This window comes from Alexandromys fortis, unplaced genomic scaffold (genome assembly GCF_014885135.2).
Source record: "Alexandromys fortis isolate MF-2015 unplaced genomic scaffold, M_Fortis_MF-2015_v1.1 scaffold_268, whole genome shotgun sequence".
In the NCBI taxonomy this organism is placed as follows: domain Eukaryota; kingdom Metazoa; phylum Chordata; class Mammalia; order Rodentia; family Cricetidae; genus Alexandromys; species Alexandromys fortis.
The window spans coordinates 1,416,830-1,436,340 of NW_026068141.1; the positions used below are offsets into that span (position 1 = coordinate 1,416,830).

Here is a 19,511-nt window from a genome sequence, read left to right on the forward strand (position 1 = left end):
CCCCTCTGAACCCCTGAGGCGTCTCTGCCCTGTTCATCTAATCCCATAGGCACTGTAGGCCAATTTAGGGACTAGCCTCCTAATTACACAGCTTGAAGACCTCATCAGGCAGATTGCTTTTCAGAGCCAACCACTTCTGTTATTAAATGATTAAATGGCAAATGTTATTCACAGAAGTAGCACCTGATTGGCCACCAGAGCATCTCTTATGAGGCAGGAGGAGGTATTTTCTTAATTTTTTCTTAGGAAGTTGGAGTATATTTTCGTCTTTCAACTAAAGTATCTTTGCCATTTCTCTAGTGTGCCATCCCCTGAGTTCTGGAAAAAGCTTACCCAGCATCTCAGTAGAGGGCGCAGGCATAGGTACAGTGAGGAAGTGTGAGTTTCTTTATCTCATCTGGTGGGTGCATAAACCAACAGCTCTAACTAAACACTTCCTTCCCCCGGCTTTAGAATCTGCCCACAGAGTACTGAGGTTCATGGCTTCAAAATGCTCAGCTAATCCTCCTTGTGTCTATAGAATTTCTTTCTGTTTCATGTGCAGTTGACTTTCTTTCCAAGCCTGGACATTTCTGTGTCATGCTGTTGTGACACAGTGCAGATTTACATGTAAACCTGTGTTTCATTTGTTTAGCGTATATTCTGCTTGATAAATTATGCACACAGCTGTCCTCTTCCCTAAACATGCCTGAAGCTACAGTTAATGATGGGAAAGAAGAGAAGTGAATGAAAGCAGCGTCATCTGAGCAAAAGCAAATAACAGTGACAACGGTAACACCATCAGTAGGCTCCATTATTTGTAGATGAGGCAACAGGCTCAGAGAAGGGAAATGCCTCCCTAGCTTCACACCGTTAGGCACATAGTTCTGCTTGACTCTTTTCACCATCCTGCATCAACTCGCTGATGTCTTTGCATCCTCCAAGTGAGTAGGTTTTATGTGGAGGGCTGGAAACTATTGGTGGTTAGAGATACGAGAGGTCTGTTTTCAGTACCTTCTATTCTAGGGATTCACTGAGGTATAAAGAAATGGAAGGCCAGTAATTGATATGGCACTAACAGAGTTGACTCTGAATTCTCAAGACCTTGTTTACCTGTATACAGACATTTTGCTATTTTTGCTATTTTTTGTCCATTATTGTGAGTTGGCAAGGACAGGCATTGCTAATTGATAGTGGAACTCTTCTCTGCCAGTCCCCAGATTGGGTCAGTGATCTTCTCAATATACAGTATGCCAGTATCCACTGCCAGTTGGTTAGTATGGAGAACAAAGCAACCAGTCTGCCTTGTGATACCAGGGAGTGTTCCCCTCCAGTGACAGGAATTAAAAGCTAAAGATAAGGAATGGAAATGGTATATGCATATATGCCTTTTTTGTTTGACCTATGAATAGTTTAAACATACTGTTAGGGAAATGACTATAGTTTCCTAAGGCCTAAGTCCTACGGTGGCAAACCAAAATATACATACCTAGATAAACTTTCAGTAAGTTTCTTTATGAGAAATCTCAGTTAACATTTTTCCCTAAATATGAAGACATAAAAAACGAAAATGTAAAGTAAGGTTTTGAAGTAAAGCCAGGAGATGCATTTTCCAGTTGACTTAAATGGAATTACTAAGAGTATTCCTTCAGCAAGCTTTTGTGCTTCACTGGCACTGCAGCTTCCACTGTGCAGCTTCCATTGTGCAGGTGGCCAGCTTGATGTCTGAGTGAGTACTCGTTCATCTACAGGGGAAGGTTGCTTGGACTGAAAAGGATCTTGGTGGTAGTAGAGTATGGTGGTTTGAATGGGAATGGCCCCCATAGACTCATGTGTTTGGATGCTTGGTGTATAGGGAGTGGAACTATTAGGTGTGGCCTTGTTGGAGGAAGTGTGTCACTATGGAGGCTAGTCTCCTTCTGCTGCCTATGGATCAGGATGTAGAACTCTCAGCTCCTTCTCACGTCTGTCTGCATGCTCTCATGCTTCTTGCCATGACGATAATGGGCTAACCTCTGAAACTGTAAGCCAGCCCCAAATAATTGTTTTCCTTTAAAGAGTTACTGTGGTCGTGGTGTCTCTTCACAACAATGAAAACCCTACCTAAGATATAAGGGTGTGATAGCAGTGTTTTCTGGGTTATGTGGTGAGAAGCTATAGAAGGTTAGGAGGTGGGAGCTAGAGCTTCCTCTTCAAAGTGGGGACTCTTCCTTTACTCTTAACTGTGACTGTTCTCTGCAAGGAGATATTTCTTTATTTTTGCCCAGTTAACGTGTTTATTTTTACATATATGAGTGCTTATGTGTGTGCACTGTGGGCATGCATTATTCACAGGGGCCAGGAGATGGTGTTGGGTCTCCTGGAATTGGGGTTACAGATGGTTGTAAGCTGCTGTGAACCAAACCTGGGTGCCCTCTAAAAGCAGCAAGCATTCTTAACTGCTGAGCTGTCTCTTTTATATATATTGTTCATAGTTGTTTCCTTATGTAATAATTACTGAATACATTGAGCTTGAGGATCTGTAAAAAGAATAAAGACAAAGTAACAACATTAGACCAAATGCAGCTCAGCCTCTCCCTACCCCTGAAAATAACTGAAGTTTGATAGGTTGTCTCTTTTATTGCATCTTTCTTGGGCTGTCAAGGGATGCTGTCTATTCTAAAGGATGTGACTTTGTAGGCTCCTTGTTCATAATAAACAGGTGGTGCTTGGTTATAGCAGAGATCCTTTTCCAACACCGAAGGCCTATGATTTGAGGCAACATTAAAAAAAATTTACTGTAGATACTTATATTTTGCCCACTCTTAGGTTCTACACATATGTGTATGGATGATCTGGTTTGTTGTCGTGATGTCATGCAGATGTAGAATTAAAGTGATTTAAAGATGGAGTGGGTGAGTTTTTAGACACCTCCTCTAAAACAGGAACAGTGAAATGCTTGGAAAAGTAACATAGGTGTGTACCACCTTCCATGCCTTTCAAACGTAAAGCTGGAGGAGCTCAAGGACAGGACTGGCCTTTGAGTTCAAGTGGCATGAATCAGCTCTGGAACATGTCAGGAGCCTTGTTCTTGTGAGTTCATTGTCTTCCACCCACTTCCTGTTGTTTTTGGGATTGATAGAAGGTGCAGTGAGCATATTGTTCAAGTGTGAGGTTGGACGTTAGGCAGTCTGTGTATCAGTGAGTGAGTCTGCAAGAGAAGTTCCTAAAGGATGTTAGGAGGACTTTACACACTTTCAATACATGGATATGGTTTGTTCATATAATAACTGCTCTTGACTGGATATTAACTCTGTGCCAGGCACTGAGTTAGGTATGTTGCTTGCATCATCTCATTGCTTTTGTGATACGTAGGTACCATATCATCTCAGATTATGAATGGTCAAATTTATTGCTCAGGGTATGTGGTCCCAAAGCTGGATTTAAAGTGAAGTTTTTCTGATTCCAAGACCCATGCTTTTCTTCTGTCACTCTGCTTTTTCTGTGGTGCACAGCAGTGGAGGTTTACTGCTCATTGCAAAAGCGTGAGTTTGGTATGAGTGTAGATGTGAATGAGTTAAATTTATTTACTCATTCCAAACCGGCACTGGTATATTTTGAGTGTAAAATGTCAACTGGAATTTTTAACGTATGAAATCTTTCATCTGTCTTTACACCAATCTTTGCACAGACCAGCCCTCCTCCCTTGAGGATTTATTGTGGTTTTGATCTGTGTTGCCTCAAACCATTGAAATCTTTTCAAAGAAGCAGAGCTGTTTTCTTTTTCTTTTTTCTTCTTTCTTTTTTTCCTTCCGCAATACACTGGTACCAGGAGTGGACATGGCTTGCTATTCAGCTTGATCAAAGCACTCTACACCAGTGTAACTTCCTGATCTTACTGGTAACAGAACTAAATGTTTCCATGTTCTGCCAAGATGGGTTGCCAGTTATCGACAGAGGGCTTGCATCTGGTAATAATTATTTACTAATTCTGTTTACCTTTTGATCTGGTTTTCAGTGTACAGCTGCAGCTATCAAGGCTATAAGAGAAAGTGGAATGAATCTGAACCCAGAAGTGGAAGGGACACTAATTCGGGTACCTATCCCCAAGTAAGTTTGGCTGAAATCCACGTTTTTCAGTGACTCGGAGTAGTTGTCTTTGGATGGAAACTAGTACCTTGAGACATTTGGGCCAATGGCATGACCTATTATCCACATCCTTCATCCTGGCTAAGCTGTGAGGTCAGTTTGCTGGTGCAGGTTTGCTTATCGCATGTCTGTGTGCGCTACAGCAGTAAGCTTGCGAACACCTTCTCCCTACACTTTCTGACTGGGACGTTAGGACAAGTTAGCACACCAAGTCATTAAGATTAAATGAAATAAATTCCAGGGGGAAAGGAAAGCTTCTAGTATCCAGGAGGGAGTGATTGACAGGTGTGATAGTGGGAAGGGCAGTTTTAGCATGGGAGGGTCGTTTAAGGAGTTATCATTTCTGCTGAGAGCAGATGATGAGGGGGAGTCTTCAGCCCAGAGGAAGCACAAAGGCCTCAGCTCAGAAAGCAACTTGACACTTGTCAACTCTAACCCCGTGTTCCTTGTCGGATTATTTTTACATTACTCTTTGGTAATTGAAGAATTAAAGGCATAAGTCCAGAGTAGTGGGGTTTTTTGTTTGTTTGTTTTGCTTCTTCATGGATTTTTTAAGTGAATAAGAATAGATCTTCCTTCTTGAATTTGAAAAGAGAAGACAAGGCTGGTGAGATGGCTTAGTGGATAAAACCCTTGCCAGAGAAGCCTGGCAGTGAGTTCCATCCCTGAAGCCCTCATACAGGCAGAAAGAACTGACTCTATATAGTTTTTCTCTGGCCTCCACATGTGGGCTGTCACAACAACTCCCAATATGCAGCAGACTCACTTCCTGCTTCCACAGCAATAAATGAAAGCTTTAAAAAGAAAAGATAATACTTGGGAAGTGGGGTCAGGAGGATCACAAGTTCAGGGCCAGCCTGGTCTACACAACAAAATCCGTCCTTGAAAGAACAGACAAGATGGTGGCATGTTTGAGTAACAGAAAAGCTGGTGTGTCTGAAGCACAAGAAGAGGGTAGTGAGAACAAGGGTTGGGTTAGTACTGACGGTGGAGACTTCACAGGCCATGGGAGGAACTGGGATTTCTCCTAATGGTACTGAGAAGCCATTGATGGGTGCAAGCAAAGGATTGATCTGACAGGGACTTTGCAAGTCTCTCTCTCATTGCTTATTAACGTGGAATATTGGGGACAAAGTGGACATACAAAGAACAGTAAAATTACGGCAGCCTAGGTGAGACATGAGCCATGATTATACAGCAGAAGAACCCCCGTTCCTACACAGTGCCTCACACTGACCAGTTGTGCCAGGCCCTTTCCTGGTTATTGGGGTATAGCAGTAAGCCAAACCACAAAGCTCCTTGTTCCTTCGGAGCTCACCTGCTAGTTGAGCAGATATAATGAACTCCATACTGTCTGGTAAGATCTATGAAGAGTCAGCATGCAAAGAGATGGAAGAGGGCTGCTGAGATGGCTCCGTGAGTAAGAGCACTCGCTGCTCTTGCAGAGGGTCAGGCTTCAGTTCCTGGCAGCTTACAACTGTATCTCCAGTTCTAAAAGATTTCATATGCCCTTTGGCATTGTCTTAGTTACTGTTGGTGTGATAAAACGCCTTGACCAGGGCAGCCTATGCATGGGAGAGTTTATTTGGGGCTAGTAGTTCCAGAGAGATAGGACTCTATCACCATTGTGGCAGGAGCATGGTGGCAGGCAAGCAGGCATGACGCTGGAACAGCAGCTGAGACCTCACAAACAGAAGACAGAGTGTACAGTGGGAGTGACAAGATTCTTTTTTGAAACTTCAAAGCCAACCCCACACTTCCTCTAACAAGGCCATACCTCTAAATCCTTCCATGGTCCCAGCAACCAGGATTGAGTGTTATGCACTGAATGAGGGCCATTCCCATCCACACCACTCAGACTCTGAGGACTTGCACATGTGTGGTGCACATGAACTCATGTAGACATGCCCACACACACATAATTTTTTTAAAAATTATTTTTAAGAAAGAGAAATTTGGGGGCTCTAGAGAAGCAAGATTCAGGAAGAAAGGGATATTTAAATGATTAAAGTGGTGACATCGTCCAAACAGCAAAAGGGAAATAGAATGACTAGGGTTCCTTTTGTGTCACCTGTCATCCTGTATTTCTTTGTAGAAATTGCTTCATTTGTTATATGATCCTTTTAAAGTAATTTTTCCAATTAGGAAAGTTTAGTCTCCAAGAGGTAATCTAGTGCTGCCCAGGTTTCCTTGGCTACAAAGAGTCACAATGACGTCTTGCTAGGTGGCCAGGTGTGTGAGACCATCCTGCCTCCGCCTTGAGAGTGCTGTGAGTACAGATGTGTACCACCACGCTCAGCTGTGAGAACAGCCATAACCCTGGAGGAACTGACAGCTTCCTTGACTATACTTTTTCCTGCCGTATGGCCATATGTTCTTGATACTATATAAAACGGAATTAACACTCTGCTCTAAAATCTTGTGAACTGGCTAGTACAACTTGTGTTTAACAGCCGTAAAATCTTGGGTTCAGTGCCTGTTTGCTTGGGAAGTGTCTTCTCAGCATGTGTGTATTCCAGTCTCTGCTGAGGGCACAGAGACCTTATGCTTGCTCATAGACCATTTGTCAGGCTCTTTGTATTACCTCCACTGTGACCCACAACACAGTTTATATACAAAAAGCCCTAAAGCTTCGAGAAATAGAGATTGCTATGATCATATGACCTGTATTGGCAGACAAGATTTGAGAATCGTGAGATTTTCTGTTACTCTCTATTCCAATGAATAATTCTGGAAAGTACTGAAAGTAATTATGAATATCAGAAGCAAGATTTACAAGTGGAGGGGCTGGAGAGATAGCTCGACAGTTGGGAGTGCTCTGTTCTTAGCACCTTCTTAGCATCTTACAACTGCCGACACCTTCTTCTCGCCACATTGAATACCCACACATATTTGGCATATGACCACAGAGACATACACACACGTGTAGCTAAAAATAAAAGAAACCTTTAAAAATTACTTTTAAATATTACAAGAGAAATAGATTGTCGGCAGCATCTTCATCCTCTGGTTGTTAAACTTCTGTCTGTAGTCTTGTAGGCCACTTCACTTTTCTGAGCTTTGTCTTTCTCACGGACCAGATGAAAGGGCTATGCTCGGGTCTGTAGGTCCCTCGATGGTCCTCAAATTCTGCAATGATACCAACTTGTGTTGCTAATGTATACTCTTGGCTTGGGTTCTTTTCAAAGCAGCCCAAACACTTTTCACATTTTTATTTGAAAGGTCAGATTGACATAACACGCATCTCTGCAACCACACTGGAGTTAACAGTTGCCCTTGGTGTGTTGAACATAAGTTTGAAGTATCAGTGTGTTTAACTTGTATTTTCAAAGATGTAGGATTTGTTACATCGGTTTTTTACATTATTTTATCTTGGCTAATGGATGTAATCCAAGAGAAAGTTGACAGACCAAAACCCTCTGCTCCTGCAAACCTCATTTTTTATAGACTTTCTTCTCCTTGACAAGGTGGTAGGGTCATAAGGCCCCTTACTGAATTATGTGTTTGGTAGTTTTCCAGATAAAAAATGAACGGTCTGTTTTTTATTATGGAAGCTGTGTCATGTGAGGGGATAAAAGTTGATTTTAAAGTAAAAGTCCCAAAGTTTTCATTAGTTTTTGGCAGTAACTTCCATATGACTCTAGCAGATTGCTGTGTTTACAGTTGATTATTTGTAAAGTAGGTGAAAAAATACACAATGATAGGCAGAGATTTCATGTGATTAAGAGAGATAATAACGAATATGATTTCTTTAAAGAAATAATGTACACTTCTGTAAGCAGTGAATGGTAAGGAGTGAGGAAGGGGTATTGCACTGGACACCACTCTGCCGGGAGCTTTCGAGTGCCTGTTACTCTGGGGAAGCAGGGGAGCACAGTGCTTAGATTAAACCTGCCCCCATGTGTACTGAATTAGGATCCAGCTCTTCTTTTTGGCTGTATGACAATAGGGGCTCCCAATTTACTCAGGAGATCTTGTCTTTTTCTATTTTCTACTTCCCATGTATGTAACTCTCTCTTAGTGTCCATATTGTTGTCTAAGTTCTCTGGGATTGTGGTTTGTAGGCTGGCCTTCTTTGCTTTATGTTTAAAAACCACCTATGAGTGAGTACATGTGATAATTGTCTTTCTGTGGCTGGGTTACCTCACTCAAAATAATGTTTTCTAGCTCCATCCATTTTCCTGCAAAAATCAAGCTGTCATTATTTTTTTTTCTGCTGTGTAGTACTCCATTGTGTAAATGTACCACATTTTTCATATCCATTCTTCAGGCATTTAGGTTGTTTCCAGGTTTTGGCTATGACAAACAAGGCTGCTATGAACATAGTTGAGCACATGTCCTTGTGGCACAATTGAGCATCCTTTGGATATATACCCAAAAGTGGTATTACTGGGACTTGAGTAAGGTTGTTTCCTAATTTTCTGAGAAATGGCAACACTGACATCCAATGGGGCGGTACCAGCTTGCATTCCCACCAGCAATGCAGAAGTGTTCCCTTTTCCCTACAGCCTCTCCAGCATAAGTTGTCATCAGTGTTTTTGATCTTGGCCATTCTTTCATATGTAAGGTGGAATCTCAGAGTTGTTTTGATTTGCATTTCCCTGATGACTAAGGATGTTGAACATTTCCTTAAGTGTCTTTCAGCCATTTTAGATTCCTCTGTTAAGAGTTCTCTGTTTAGGTCTGGACTTCATTTTTTTTTTTTATTGGGTTATGTGTTCTTTTGGTGTCCAATTTCTTGAGTTCATTATATATTTTAGAGATCAGCCCTCTGTCTGATGTGGGGTTAGTGAAGATCTTTTCCCATTCTGTAGGCTGTCGTTTTGTCTTGTTGACCATGTCCTTTGATTTACAGAAGCTTTTCAGTTTCAGGAGGTCCCATTTATTAATTGTTTCTCTCAGTGTCTGTGCTGCTGGGGTTATATTTAGGAAGTGGTTCCCTGTGCCAATGTGTTCAAGTGTACTTCCCACTTTTTCTTCTATAAGGTTCTGTGTGGCTGGCTTTATGTTGAGGTCTTTGATCCATTTGGACTTGAGTTTTGTGCATGTTGATAGATATGGGTCTATTTTCACTCTTCTACATATTGATATCCAGCTATGCCAGCACCACTTGTTAAATATACTTTCTTTTTTGCATTTGACATTTTTTGCTTCTTTATCAAAGATCAGGTGTTCGAAGATGTGTGAATTGATATCCGGGTCTTCTATTCAGTTCCCTTGGTCCTCCTGTCTATTCTTAGGCCAGTACCCGGCTGTTTTCAGTACTGTAGCTCTGGAGTAGAGTTTGAAGTCAGGGATTGTGATGACTCCAGAAGTTCCTTTATTGTACAGGATTGTTTTGGCTATCCTGGTTTTTTTGTTGTTCTTTTGAGGTCTGTAAAGAATTGTTGGGATTTTGATGGGCATTGCATTGAATCTGTAGATTGCTCTTGGTAGGATTGCCATAATTACTATGTTGATCTAAGAGCACGGGAGATCCTTCTATTTTCTGATATCTTCTTCACTTTCTTTTTTTTTTTAAAAAAAATACTGAAGTTCTTTTCGTACAGGTCTTTCACTTGTTTGGTTAGTGTTACCCCAAAATATTTTATGTAATTTGTGGCTATTGTGAATGGTGATGGTTCTCTGATTTCTTTCTCAGCTTCTTTATCATCTGTATATAGGAGGGCTACTGATTTTTTTGAGTTGATCTTGTATCCTGCCACATTATTGAAGGTGTTTATCAGCTGTAGAAGTTCCTTGTTAGAATTTTTGGGGTTACTTATGTATAGTGTCATATCATCTGAGAATAGTGAAAGTTTAACTTCTTCCTACCCAATTTGTATCCCATTGATCCTCTTTTGTTGTCTTACTGCTCTTGCTAGAACTTCAAGCACTATGTTGAATAGGTATGGAGAGAGTGGGCAGTCCTGCCTTGTTCCTGAGTTTAGTGCAATCGCTTTGAGCTTCTCTCCATTTAATTTGAAGTTGACTGTCAACTTGCTGTATATTGCTTTTATTATGTTTAGATATGAGCCTTGTATCCCTAATCTTTCCAAGATCTTTATCATGAAGGAATGTCAGATTTTTGTTGAATGCCTTTTCAGCATCTAATGAGATGATCATATGGTTTTTTTCTTTCAGTTTACTTATGTAGTGAATTACATCAATAGATTAATAGATTTTCTTTCTTTCTTTTCTTTTTTTTCTTTTTTTGGTTTTTCAAGACAGGGTTTCTCTGTGGCTTTGGAGCCTGTCCTGGAGCTAGCTCTTTTTTTTTTTTTTTTTTTTTTTAGTTGAAAACATCTTAGAGTGTATTATACAGATGATAAGCATTGTCTTTGTAGGTTGCAATGTAAAATTTCTTTCTTTCTTTCTTTCTTTCTTTCTTTCTTTCTTTCTTTCTTTCTTTCCTTCTTTCTATTTATTTATTTATTTAAGATTTCTGTCTCTTCCCCCGCCACCGCCTCCCATATCCCTCCCCCTCTCCCAATCAACTTCCCCTCTCTCATCAGCCCTAAAAGCATGAGATAAAACCGGACTCACTGAACATAGCCGACAATGAGGACTGCTGAGAAGTCAAAAACAATGGCACTGGGTTTTGATCCTACTGCACGTACTGGCTTTGTGGGAGCCTAGGCTGTTTGTTCACCTTACTAGACCTGGAAGGAGGTGGGAGGTCCTTGGACTCCCCACAGGGCAGGGAACTCAGTCTGGAACTAGCTCTTGTAGACCAGGCTGGTCTCGAACTCACAGAGATCCACCTCCTCTGCCTCCCGAGTGCTGGGATTAAAGGCATGCGCCACCACTGCCTGGCAATCAATAGATTTTCATATGTTGAACCATCCCTGCATGTCTGGGATGAAGCTGACTTGCTCGTGATAAATGTTTTTTTTAATGTGTTCTTAGATTCGATTTGTCAATATTTTATTGAGTATTTTTGCATCAATGTTCATGAGGGAGATTGGTCTGTAGTTCTCTTTCTTGGTTGAGTCTTTATGTGGTTTTGGTATCAGGGTAACTATAGCCTCACAGAAAGAGTTTGGCAATGTTCCTTCTATTTCTATTAGGTGGAACAATTTGAGGAGTATAGATATTAGCTCTTCTTTGAAGTTCTGGTAGAATTCTGTGCTAAAACTATCTGGCACTGGGCTTTTTTTGGTTTGGAGGCTTTTGATGACAGCTTCTATTTCTTTGTAGGTTATAGGTCTATTTAAATTGTTTACCTGGTCTTGATTTAATTCTGGCTTGTGGTACCTATCAAGAAAATTATCAATTTCTTTTACATTTACCAATATTGTGGAGTACAAGTTTTTGTAGTATGATCTAATGAGTCTCTGGATTTCCTCAGTGTCTGTTGTTATATCCCCCTTACACTTTCTGATTTTGTTAATTTGGATGTTTTCTCGCTGCCTTTTGATTAGTTTGTATAAGGGTTTGTCTGTCTTGTTGATATTTCTCAAAGAACCAACTCTTTGTTTCATTGATTCTTTGTATTGTTTTTTTTTGTTTCTATTTTATTGATTTCGGCCCTCAATTTGATTATTTCCTGTCCTCTATTCCTCCTGGGTGAGTTTACTTCTTTTTCTTCTAGAGCTTTCAGGTGTGCTGTTAAGTCACTGATGTGAGCGTTCTCCATTTTCTTTATGTGGGCACTTAGTGCTATGAACTTTCCTCTTAGCACTGCTTTCATAGTGTCCCATAGGTTTGGGTACGTTGGGCTTTCATTTCCATTTAATTCTAGGAAGTCTTCAATATCTTTCTTTATTTCTTCCTTGACTCAGGAGTGATTCAATTCCCATGAGTTTATAGGCTTTCTGCAATTAATCTTGTTGTTGAATTCTAAGTTTAAACATGGTGATCCAATAAGATACAGGGTGTTATTCCATTTTTTAAAAATCTGTTGATGTTTGCTTTGTTACCAAGAATGTGGTCAATTTTAGATAAGATTCCATGAGGTGCTGAGAAGAAGGTATATTCTTTTGTGTATGGATGGTATGTTCTGTAGATGTCTGAAAAGTCCATTTGAATCATAACATCTCTTAGTTCTCTTATTTCTCTGTTAAGTTTCTGTCTGGTTGACCTGTCCATTGGTGAGAGTGGGGTGTTGAAGTCTCCTAATATTAATGTGTGGGGTTTAGTAATGTTTCTTTTACATATGTGGATGCTCTTGTATTTAGGGCATAAATGTTCATAATTGAGACTTCATCTTGATGATTTTTTCCTGTGATGAGTATGAAGTGTCCATTTCTTCTGATTGATTTTAGTTTGAGGTTTGTTTTGTTAGATATTAGAATAGCTATACCTGCTTGTTTCTTGGGTTCATTTTGGGATTGGAAAATCTTTAACCAACCCTTTACTCTGAGAAGATGTCTGTTTTTGAGGTTGAGGTGGTTTCTTGTATACAGCAGAAGGATGGATCCTGCTTTCACATCTGTTCTGTTAGCCTGTGGGTTTTTTTTTATAGGGGAATTGAATCCATTGATATTAAGAGATATCAATGACTAGTGGTTGTTAATTCCTGTTATTTTTTGGTGGTAGTGTTTGTGTGTTTTTCCTTCTTGGGAGTTTGCTGGTGCAAAGTTATCTATTGCCTGCAGTTATTTTGGGGGGGGTGTAGTTAGGTTTCTTGGGTTGGAGTTTTCCTTCTAGTACTTTCTGCAATGCTGGATTTGTGGATAGGTATTATTTGAATCTCATTTTGTCATGGAATATCTTGTTTTCTCCACCGATGGTGATTGAAAGCTTTGCTGGGTATAGTAGTCTGGGCTTGTATCCATGGTCTCTTAGTGTCTACAGCATGTCTGTCCAGGACCTTCTGCTTTCTTGGTTTTCATTGAGAAGTCAGGTATAATTCTGATAGGTCTGCCTTTATATGTTACTTGGCCTTTTTTCTTCACAGCTCTTAGTAGTCTTTCTTTCTTTATATTTTGTGTTTTGATTATTACATAGCAAGGGGATTTTTTTTTTTTTGTTCAATCTATTTGGTGTTCTATAAGCTTCTTGTACCTTCATGGCTATATCCTTCTTTAGGTTGGGAAAGTTTTCTTCTATGATTTTGTTGAATATATTTTCTGTGCCTTTCAGCTGGAATTCTTCTGACCCCCTTCTACCCCTATTATTCTTAGGTTTGGTCTTTTCATGGTGTCCCAGATTTCCTGAATATTTTGTGTTAAAAATTTGTTGGATTTAACGTTTTCTTTGACTGACAAATCTGTTTCCTCTATAGTATCTTCAATGTCTGAAATTCTCTCTTCCATCTCTTGTATTCTGTTGGTTATGCATACATCGTAGTTCCTGTTATTTTACCCAGACTTCCTGAATTCCCTGTTTTTGTTTTCTTTATTGCCTCTATTTCAGTTTTCAAATCTTGATCTGTTTCCTTTACCCATTTGCTTTTTCTTGGTTTTCTTGAGTTTCTTTAAGAGATTTATTGATTTCTTCAAATTTTTTGTCTTTTCATCCATTTCTTTTTTCTTTTTTTAAAGAACAATTCAGCAAAATAAAATTCTGGTTTATTGTTGGACATTGTTTTACACATATATCAAAGAGGCCGAAAGATAAACAAACAGCAACTTCATAGACAAAACAAGGAAGAAAAAGAAGAAACCTCTTATCTTTGGCCTTTTTAACCATCTCATACAAAGCAACTACTTACAGTAGAGCCAGGTACATACACAAAAGAAGTTATTGGAATAAGGTTGGGTTTTTCTGTTGTTGTTTTTCTCCTTTGAGATGATAATGAACATGGTACCACCACAAGTAAGGTCAGAAGTAGGACAGAGAACGCTCTGAAGGCTGGTCTGGTCACCCGTTATCATTAGAAATGGCTGACCCCTAACAATATGTACAAAAATATAAAATGTAAATAAAAAATAAAATTTCTTTTAAAGTATTTTTAAGGAAAAAAAGCAGGGCCTTGGAAGTTTTGGGGGTTTTCCTCCCCTCTTGCAAATTCATGGTGTGGTTTTGGTGGGTTGATGAAGAGCTCATGTCATCTGGGGGTGGCACCGCCCACTGTGGGTGAGCGAAGCCTGCTCCTCTACTCGAAGTGGAGGGGAACGGTTCAGCTTTTCCTTTGCTGTCCAGTCATCTTCAGCAGTTGTCTGCTTCTTGCTGTCAGTATCATCTTCCTCATCCTCTTCAGCTACCCGCTGCCCGTAGGAGCCTCAGCGTCCTCCTCTTTATCTCCATCCTCTTCCTCTTCTTCATCTACCTCATTGTTGGCCTCCTGCTCCCCACTTTCTCTTTGGCAGGTGTGTCTCTTTCATTGTCTACCTTCTCCACAACCTCCTTCTCTCCTTCACGTCCTTGGTGGTGATCTCAGAGCTGGTGTCCATGGCGGCATCTGACATGGGGTTGGGGGTGCACGCTGGTGATCCAGTGTGCGAGTGAGAAAGGAATCGAATTCGATGACTCTGGCGAGAAAGCTGCTGGAGTCGGAAGAGGAGGATGAGGATGGGTAGGGGTGGGGGTGGCGAATGTGGAGCAGGACCCAGAAGCAATGCAAAGATGACTTTACAGAGCAGCCAGTCTCCTCCATTTGTTTAAGGGTTTTTTTTATTTCCTCTTTAAGAGTCTCTATCATCTTCATAAAGTTATATTTAAGATCATCTTTCTCTGCTTTTTCTGGATTAGGATGATCAGGTCTTCCTGTTGTATGATCACTTGGTTCTGACATTACCATGTTGCTTTTTAGGTTGTTGAACGAATTTTTTCATTGGTGCCTGTCCATCTCTTCCTCCAATTGGTGCTGGCACTGTCTTTGCCTCTTGGTCCAATCCTTGCAGTCGCTGTCTGTGTCTCAGGGAGCTGCTGATCTCTTGGTCCACTGTGTGCAGTTGCAGCTTCTTAGCCCTCTGTGTGCAGTTGCAGCCTATGGTTCAGAGTTCCTCTAAGGTAGCAGGGGATGGGTGGGTTTGGGGACAGAGTGGTCCTTATAGCTTATAGAGTCAGATTGATTGGGGGGGGGTGTTGAAGCAGCCTACCTGCACTCTGGCTGGGTAGAGAACATGTTGCAGGTGGGGGAGGGGCCCAGGGTTTTGCCTAGAGAGTGGGTTGTTCAGCTGGCTAGCTGATCACTTACTCTTGGTCTGCTAGGTACTGTTGCAGCCTGTGGTTCGGAGTTCCTTGAGGTCGCAGGAGATGGGTGGTGGAATGGGCCTTGTAATTTATAAAGGTCAGATCGATGAGGGGGGCCATGTGTTGGAATAGCCTACCTGCAAGGAAGCTTGCCTGATGGCTGGCTAGTGCCTTATTATTCTTAACCAGGAATGAATCCACAGCCTCTCATTTCCTGTGGAAACAAAAGCAAAACCTCTTCTCCAAAGTAACATACCTTTTTACTTAAATTTTGAAGTCATTTGACTTAAATTTTGAAGTCAAGGCATTTTCAAAATTTTAATTCAGTAGGTTGGATTAATCCAGCAGCAACTGTTGCTCCTTCCTCAGCAGTCAAACAATTCAGACAGCACAGTAATATAAGGTATCCAGACTCTTTGTATATTTTCCATCTTTATGTGTTTTTTCCCTTATTCTATTTCTTTTATTTTTATTTTTCACTTTTGGTTTTTTGAGATAGGGTTTCTCTGTAGCTTTGGAACCTGGAACCTGTAGACCAGGCCTTGAACTCACAGGGATCGCTTGCCTCTGCCTCTCGAGTGCTGGGATTAAAGGTGTGCGTCACCACTATCTGGCCCTCTTTTTCTTTTTCTTTTTTTTAATATAATTTTTTATTGAAAAAAAAATTTCCGCCTCCTCCCCGCCTCCCATTTCCCTCCCCGCCTCCCTTTCCCCTCCCCCTCCTCCCCCCCCTCTCTCCCTCCCCCCACTCCTCTCCCCCTCCCTCTCCAGTCTGAAGGGCAGTCAGGGTTCCCTGCCCTGTTGAAAGTCCAAAGTCCTCCCCTCTCCATCTTAGTCTAAGAAGGTGAACATCCAAACTGGCTAGGCTCCCACAAAGCCAGAACATGAAGTAGGATCAAAACCCAGTGCCATTGTCCTTGGCTTCTCAGCAGCCCTCATTGTCCGCCATATTCAGAGAGTCCGGTTTTATCCCATGCTTTTTCAGTCACAGTCCAGCTGGCCTTGGTGAGCTCACAATAGATCAGCCCCACTGTCTCCGTGGGTGGGTGCACCCCTCATGGTCCTGACTTCTTTGCTCATATTTTCCCTCCTTCTGCTCCTCCTTGGGACATTGGGAGCTCAGTCCGGTGCTCCAGTGTGGGTCTCTGTCTGTATCTCCATCCATCTCCAGATGAAGGTTCTATGGTGATATGCAAGATATTCATCAGTATGGCTATAGGATAGGGTCATTTCAGGTTCTCTGTCCTCAGCTGCCCCAGGAACTAACTGGGGACATCGCCCTGGGCACCTGGGAGCCCCTCTAGCACCAAGTCTCTTGCCAACCCTAAGATGACTCCCTTAATTAAGATATGTGCTTCCCTGCTCCCCTATCCAATCTTCCTTTATCCCAAACATCCTGCTTCCCAAGTTCCCCCCAACCTCCCCTTCTCACTTTTCTCTCTCCATCTCCCCTTACCCGCCTCCCACCCCACCCCCAAGATCCCATTTTTTGCCCGGCAATCTTGTCTACTTCCCATAATCAGGAGGATAGCTATATGTTTTTCTTTGGGATCACCTTCTTATTTAGCTTCTTTAGGAGATCAAATTATAGACTCACTGACCTTTATTTATCTCTAGAAACCAATTATGAGTGAGTACATCCCATGTTCATCTTTTTGGGTCTGGGTTACCTCACTCAGGATAGTGTTTTCTATTTCCATCCATTTGCATGCAAAATTCGAGAAGTCATTGTTTTTTACCGCTGAGTAGTATTCTAATGTATATATATTCCACACTTTCTTTATCCATTCTTCCATTGAAGGACATCTAGGTTGTTTCCAGGTTCTGGCTATTACAAACAATGCTGCTATGAACATAGTTGAACAAATGCTTTTGTCATATGATAGGGCATCTCTTGGGTATATTCCCAAGAGTGGCATTGCTGGGTCCAGGGGTAGGTTGATCCCGAATTTCCTGAGAAACCACCATACTGCTTTCCAAAGTGGTTGCACAAGATTGCATTCCCACCAGCAATGGATGAGGGTACCCCTTTCTCCACAACCTCTCCAGCAAAGGCTATCATTGGTGTTTTTGATTTTAGCCATTCTGACAGGTGTAAGATGATATCTCAAAGTTGTTTTGATTTGCATTTCCCTGATCGCTAAGGAGGTTGAGCATAACCTTAAGTGCCTTTTGGCCATTTGAACTTCTTCTGTTGAGAATTCTCTGTTCAGATCAGTGCCCCATTTTTTAATTGGGTTAATTAGCATTTTAAAGTCTAGTTTCTTTAGTTCTTTATATATTTTGGAGATCAGACCTTTGTCTGTTGTGGGGTGGTGAAGATCTTCTCCCAGTCAGTAGGTTGCATTTTTGTCTTAGTGACAGTGTCCTTTGCTTTGCAGAAGCTTCTCAGTTTCAGGAGGTCCCATTTATTCAATGTTGCCCTTAATGTCTGTGCTGCTGGGGTTATACATAGGAAGCGATCGCCTGTGCCCATCTGTTGTAGGGTACTTCCCACTTTCTCTTCTATCAGATTCAGTGTGTTCAGATTGATATTGAAGTCTTTGATCCATTTGGACTTGAGTTTTGTGCATGGTGATAGATATGGGTCTATTTTCATTCTTCTACAGGTTGACATCCAGTTGTGCCAGCACCATTTGTTGAAGATGCTTTCTTTCTTCCATTGTATACTTTTAGCTCCTTTATCGAAAATGAGGTGTTCATAGGTTTGTGGGTTAAAATCTGGGTCTTCTATACGATTCCATTGGTCGACTTCTCTGTTTTTATGCCAATACCAAGCTGTTTTCAATACTGAAGCTCTGTAATAGAGTTTGAAGTCAGGGATGGTAATGCCTCCCGAAGTTCCTTTATTATATAAGATTGTTTTGGCAATCCTGGGTTTTTTGTTTTTCCATATAAAGTTGATTATTGTCCTCTCAAGATCTGTGAAGAATTTTGATGGGACCTTGATGGGGATTGCATTGAATCTATAAATTGCCTTTGGTAGAATTGCCATTTTTACTATGTTGATCCTCCCAATCCAAGAGCAAGGGAGATCCTTCCATTTTCTGGTATCCTCTTCAATTTCTTTCTTCAATGCCTTAAAGTTCTTGTCAAATAGATCTTTCACTTCCTTGGTTAGAGTTACTCCAAGATATTTTATGCTGTTTGTGGCTATCGTGAAAGGTGATGTTTCTCTGATTTCCCTCTCTGCTTCCATATCGTTTGTGTATAGGAGGGCGACTGATTTTTTGGAGTTTTTCTTTTTTTTTTTTTTTTTTTTTTTAAGACGTTTACTGCGCTTTTTCTTTTTCCTCCCAAGTCTATCTATATTTTTAAACACACTGTAAACTGTTTAGAGGTTTTTTTGTTTTCCATCTCAGTCTGTCTTTACTGTATATCTCTATTTTTTTTTTTTTGAGCGCATGAGTCTTAAATCTGCTAAACCAAATGGCTAGGATTAAAGATATGGCTTTGGTAGTTGACTCCACCCTGTTCCTTAGTTTTCTGATAGTCTAGCTTCATGGTGGAGGTACTGGCAGGAGCCATGCTCATTGCCACAACTCTGCCACCACCAAGAAGCATGCTGCTGACACTGACCGCTCATAAACACCATTTAAGTGTTTGGTGGCAGAACCTCTTAAAAGAGCTGTGAGGTTTTTGCAGCTAAACCTGGGTCAGGAAGCCTCTCTTAAAAGGAGCCATGCCTCTGCTTGGCTCTAGCAAACAAAGTCTACCGGAAAAAAGATGGTTACCAGGAAGCTGTGCTTGACTCTGTTCTTATCTCTCTAGAATCCTTTTTTTTTTTTTTTGTTAAGCTTTCTCAGGCTTTATGTGGACATTCTTGCCCCATGGTGGGCACAATTTCTAGATGGAGTTTCTGTCTCCCACCCAGACCCACAGCCATTCAGTCCCAAAGAAACACACAGAGGCTCATATTAATAATGAAACTGTTTGGCCTATTAGCTCAGGCTTATTAACTAGCTCTCACAACTTAAATTAACCCATAATTGTCTGTGTTTAGCCATGTGGCTTTGTACCTTTTATCAGTGAGGCATTCTTATCCTGCTTCCTTGCATCTGGCTGTATCTTTGACTGCTCTATGTCTTTCCTCTTCTCAAAATTTTTCTAGTCTGGTTGCCCCACCTATACTTCATGCCTGACTGATGTGGGATTCCCCTCTGTATGCTGTGATTACCATTAATGAATAAAGAAACTGCTTTGAACCTATAGCAGTGCAAAACTTAGTTAGGCAGGGGAAACTAAATTGAATGATGGGAGAAAGAAGGACAGAGTCGAGAGAAGCCATGTAGCCCCACTGGAGCCAGATGAAACTTTACCCAGGTAAGCCACAGCAACATGGA

The 19,511-nt window shown here is 41.1% G+C and overlaps 1 protein-coding gene across 3 annotated transcripts in view; it reads left to right on the forward strand.

Moving 5' to 3' along the window:
* The window catches only part of Mrrf (mitochondrial ribosome recycling factor), a 68,354-nt gene that overhangs the window by 26,175 nt on the left and 22,668 nt on the right, over window positions 1–19,511 (forward strand). For all 3 annotated transcript variants that reach the window (XM_050126802.1, XM_050126800.1, XM_050126801.1), the window contains one exon: window positions 3,977–4,068. In XM_050126802.1, the coding sequence (XP_049982759.1) occupies window positions 3,977–4,068 (92 nt within the window). The remainder of the gene's footprint in view (window positions 1–3,976; window positions 4,069–19,511) is intronic.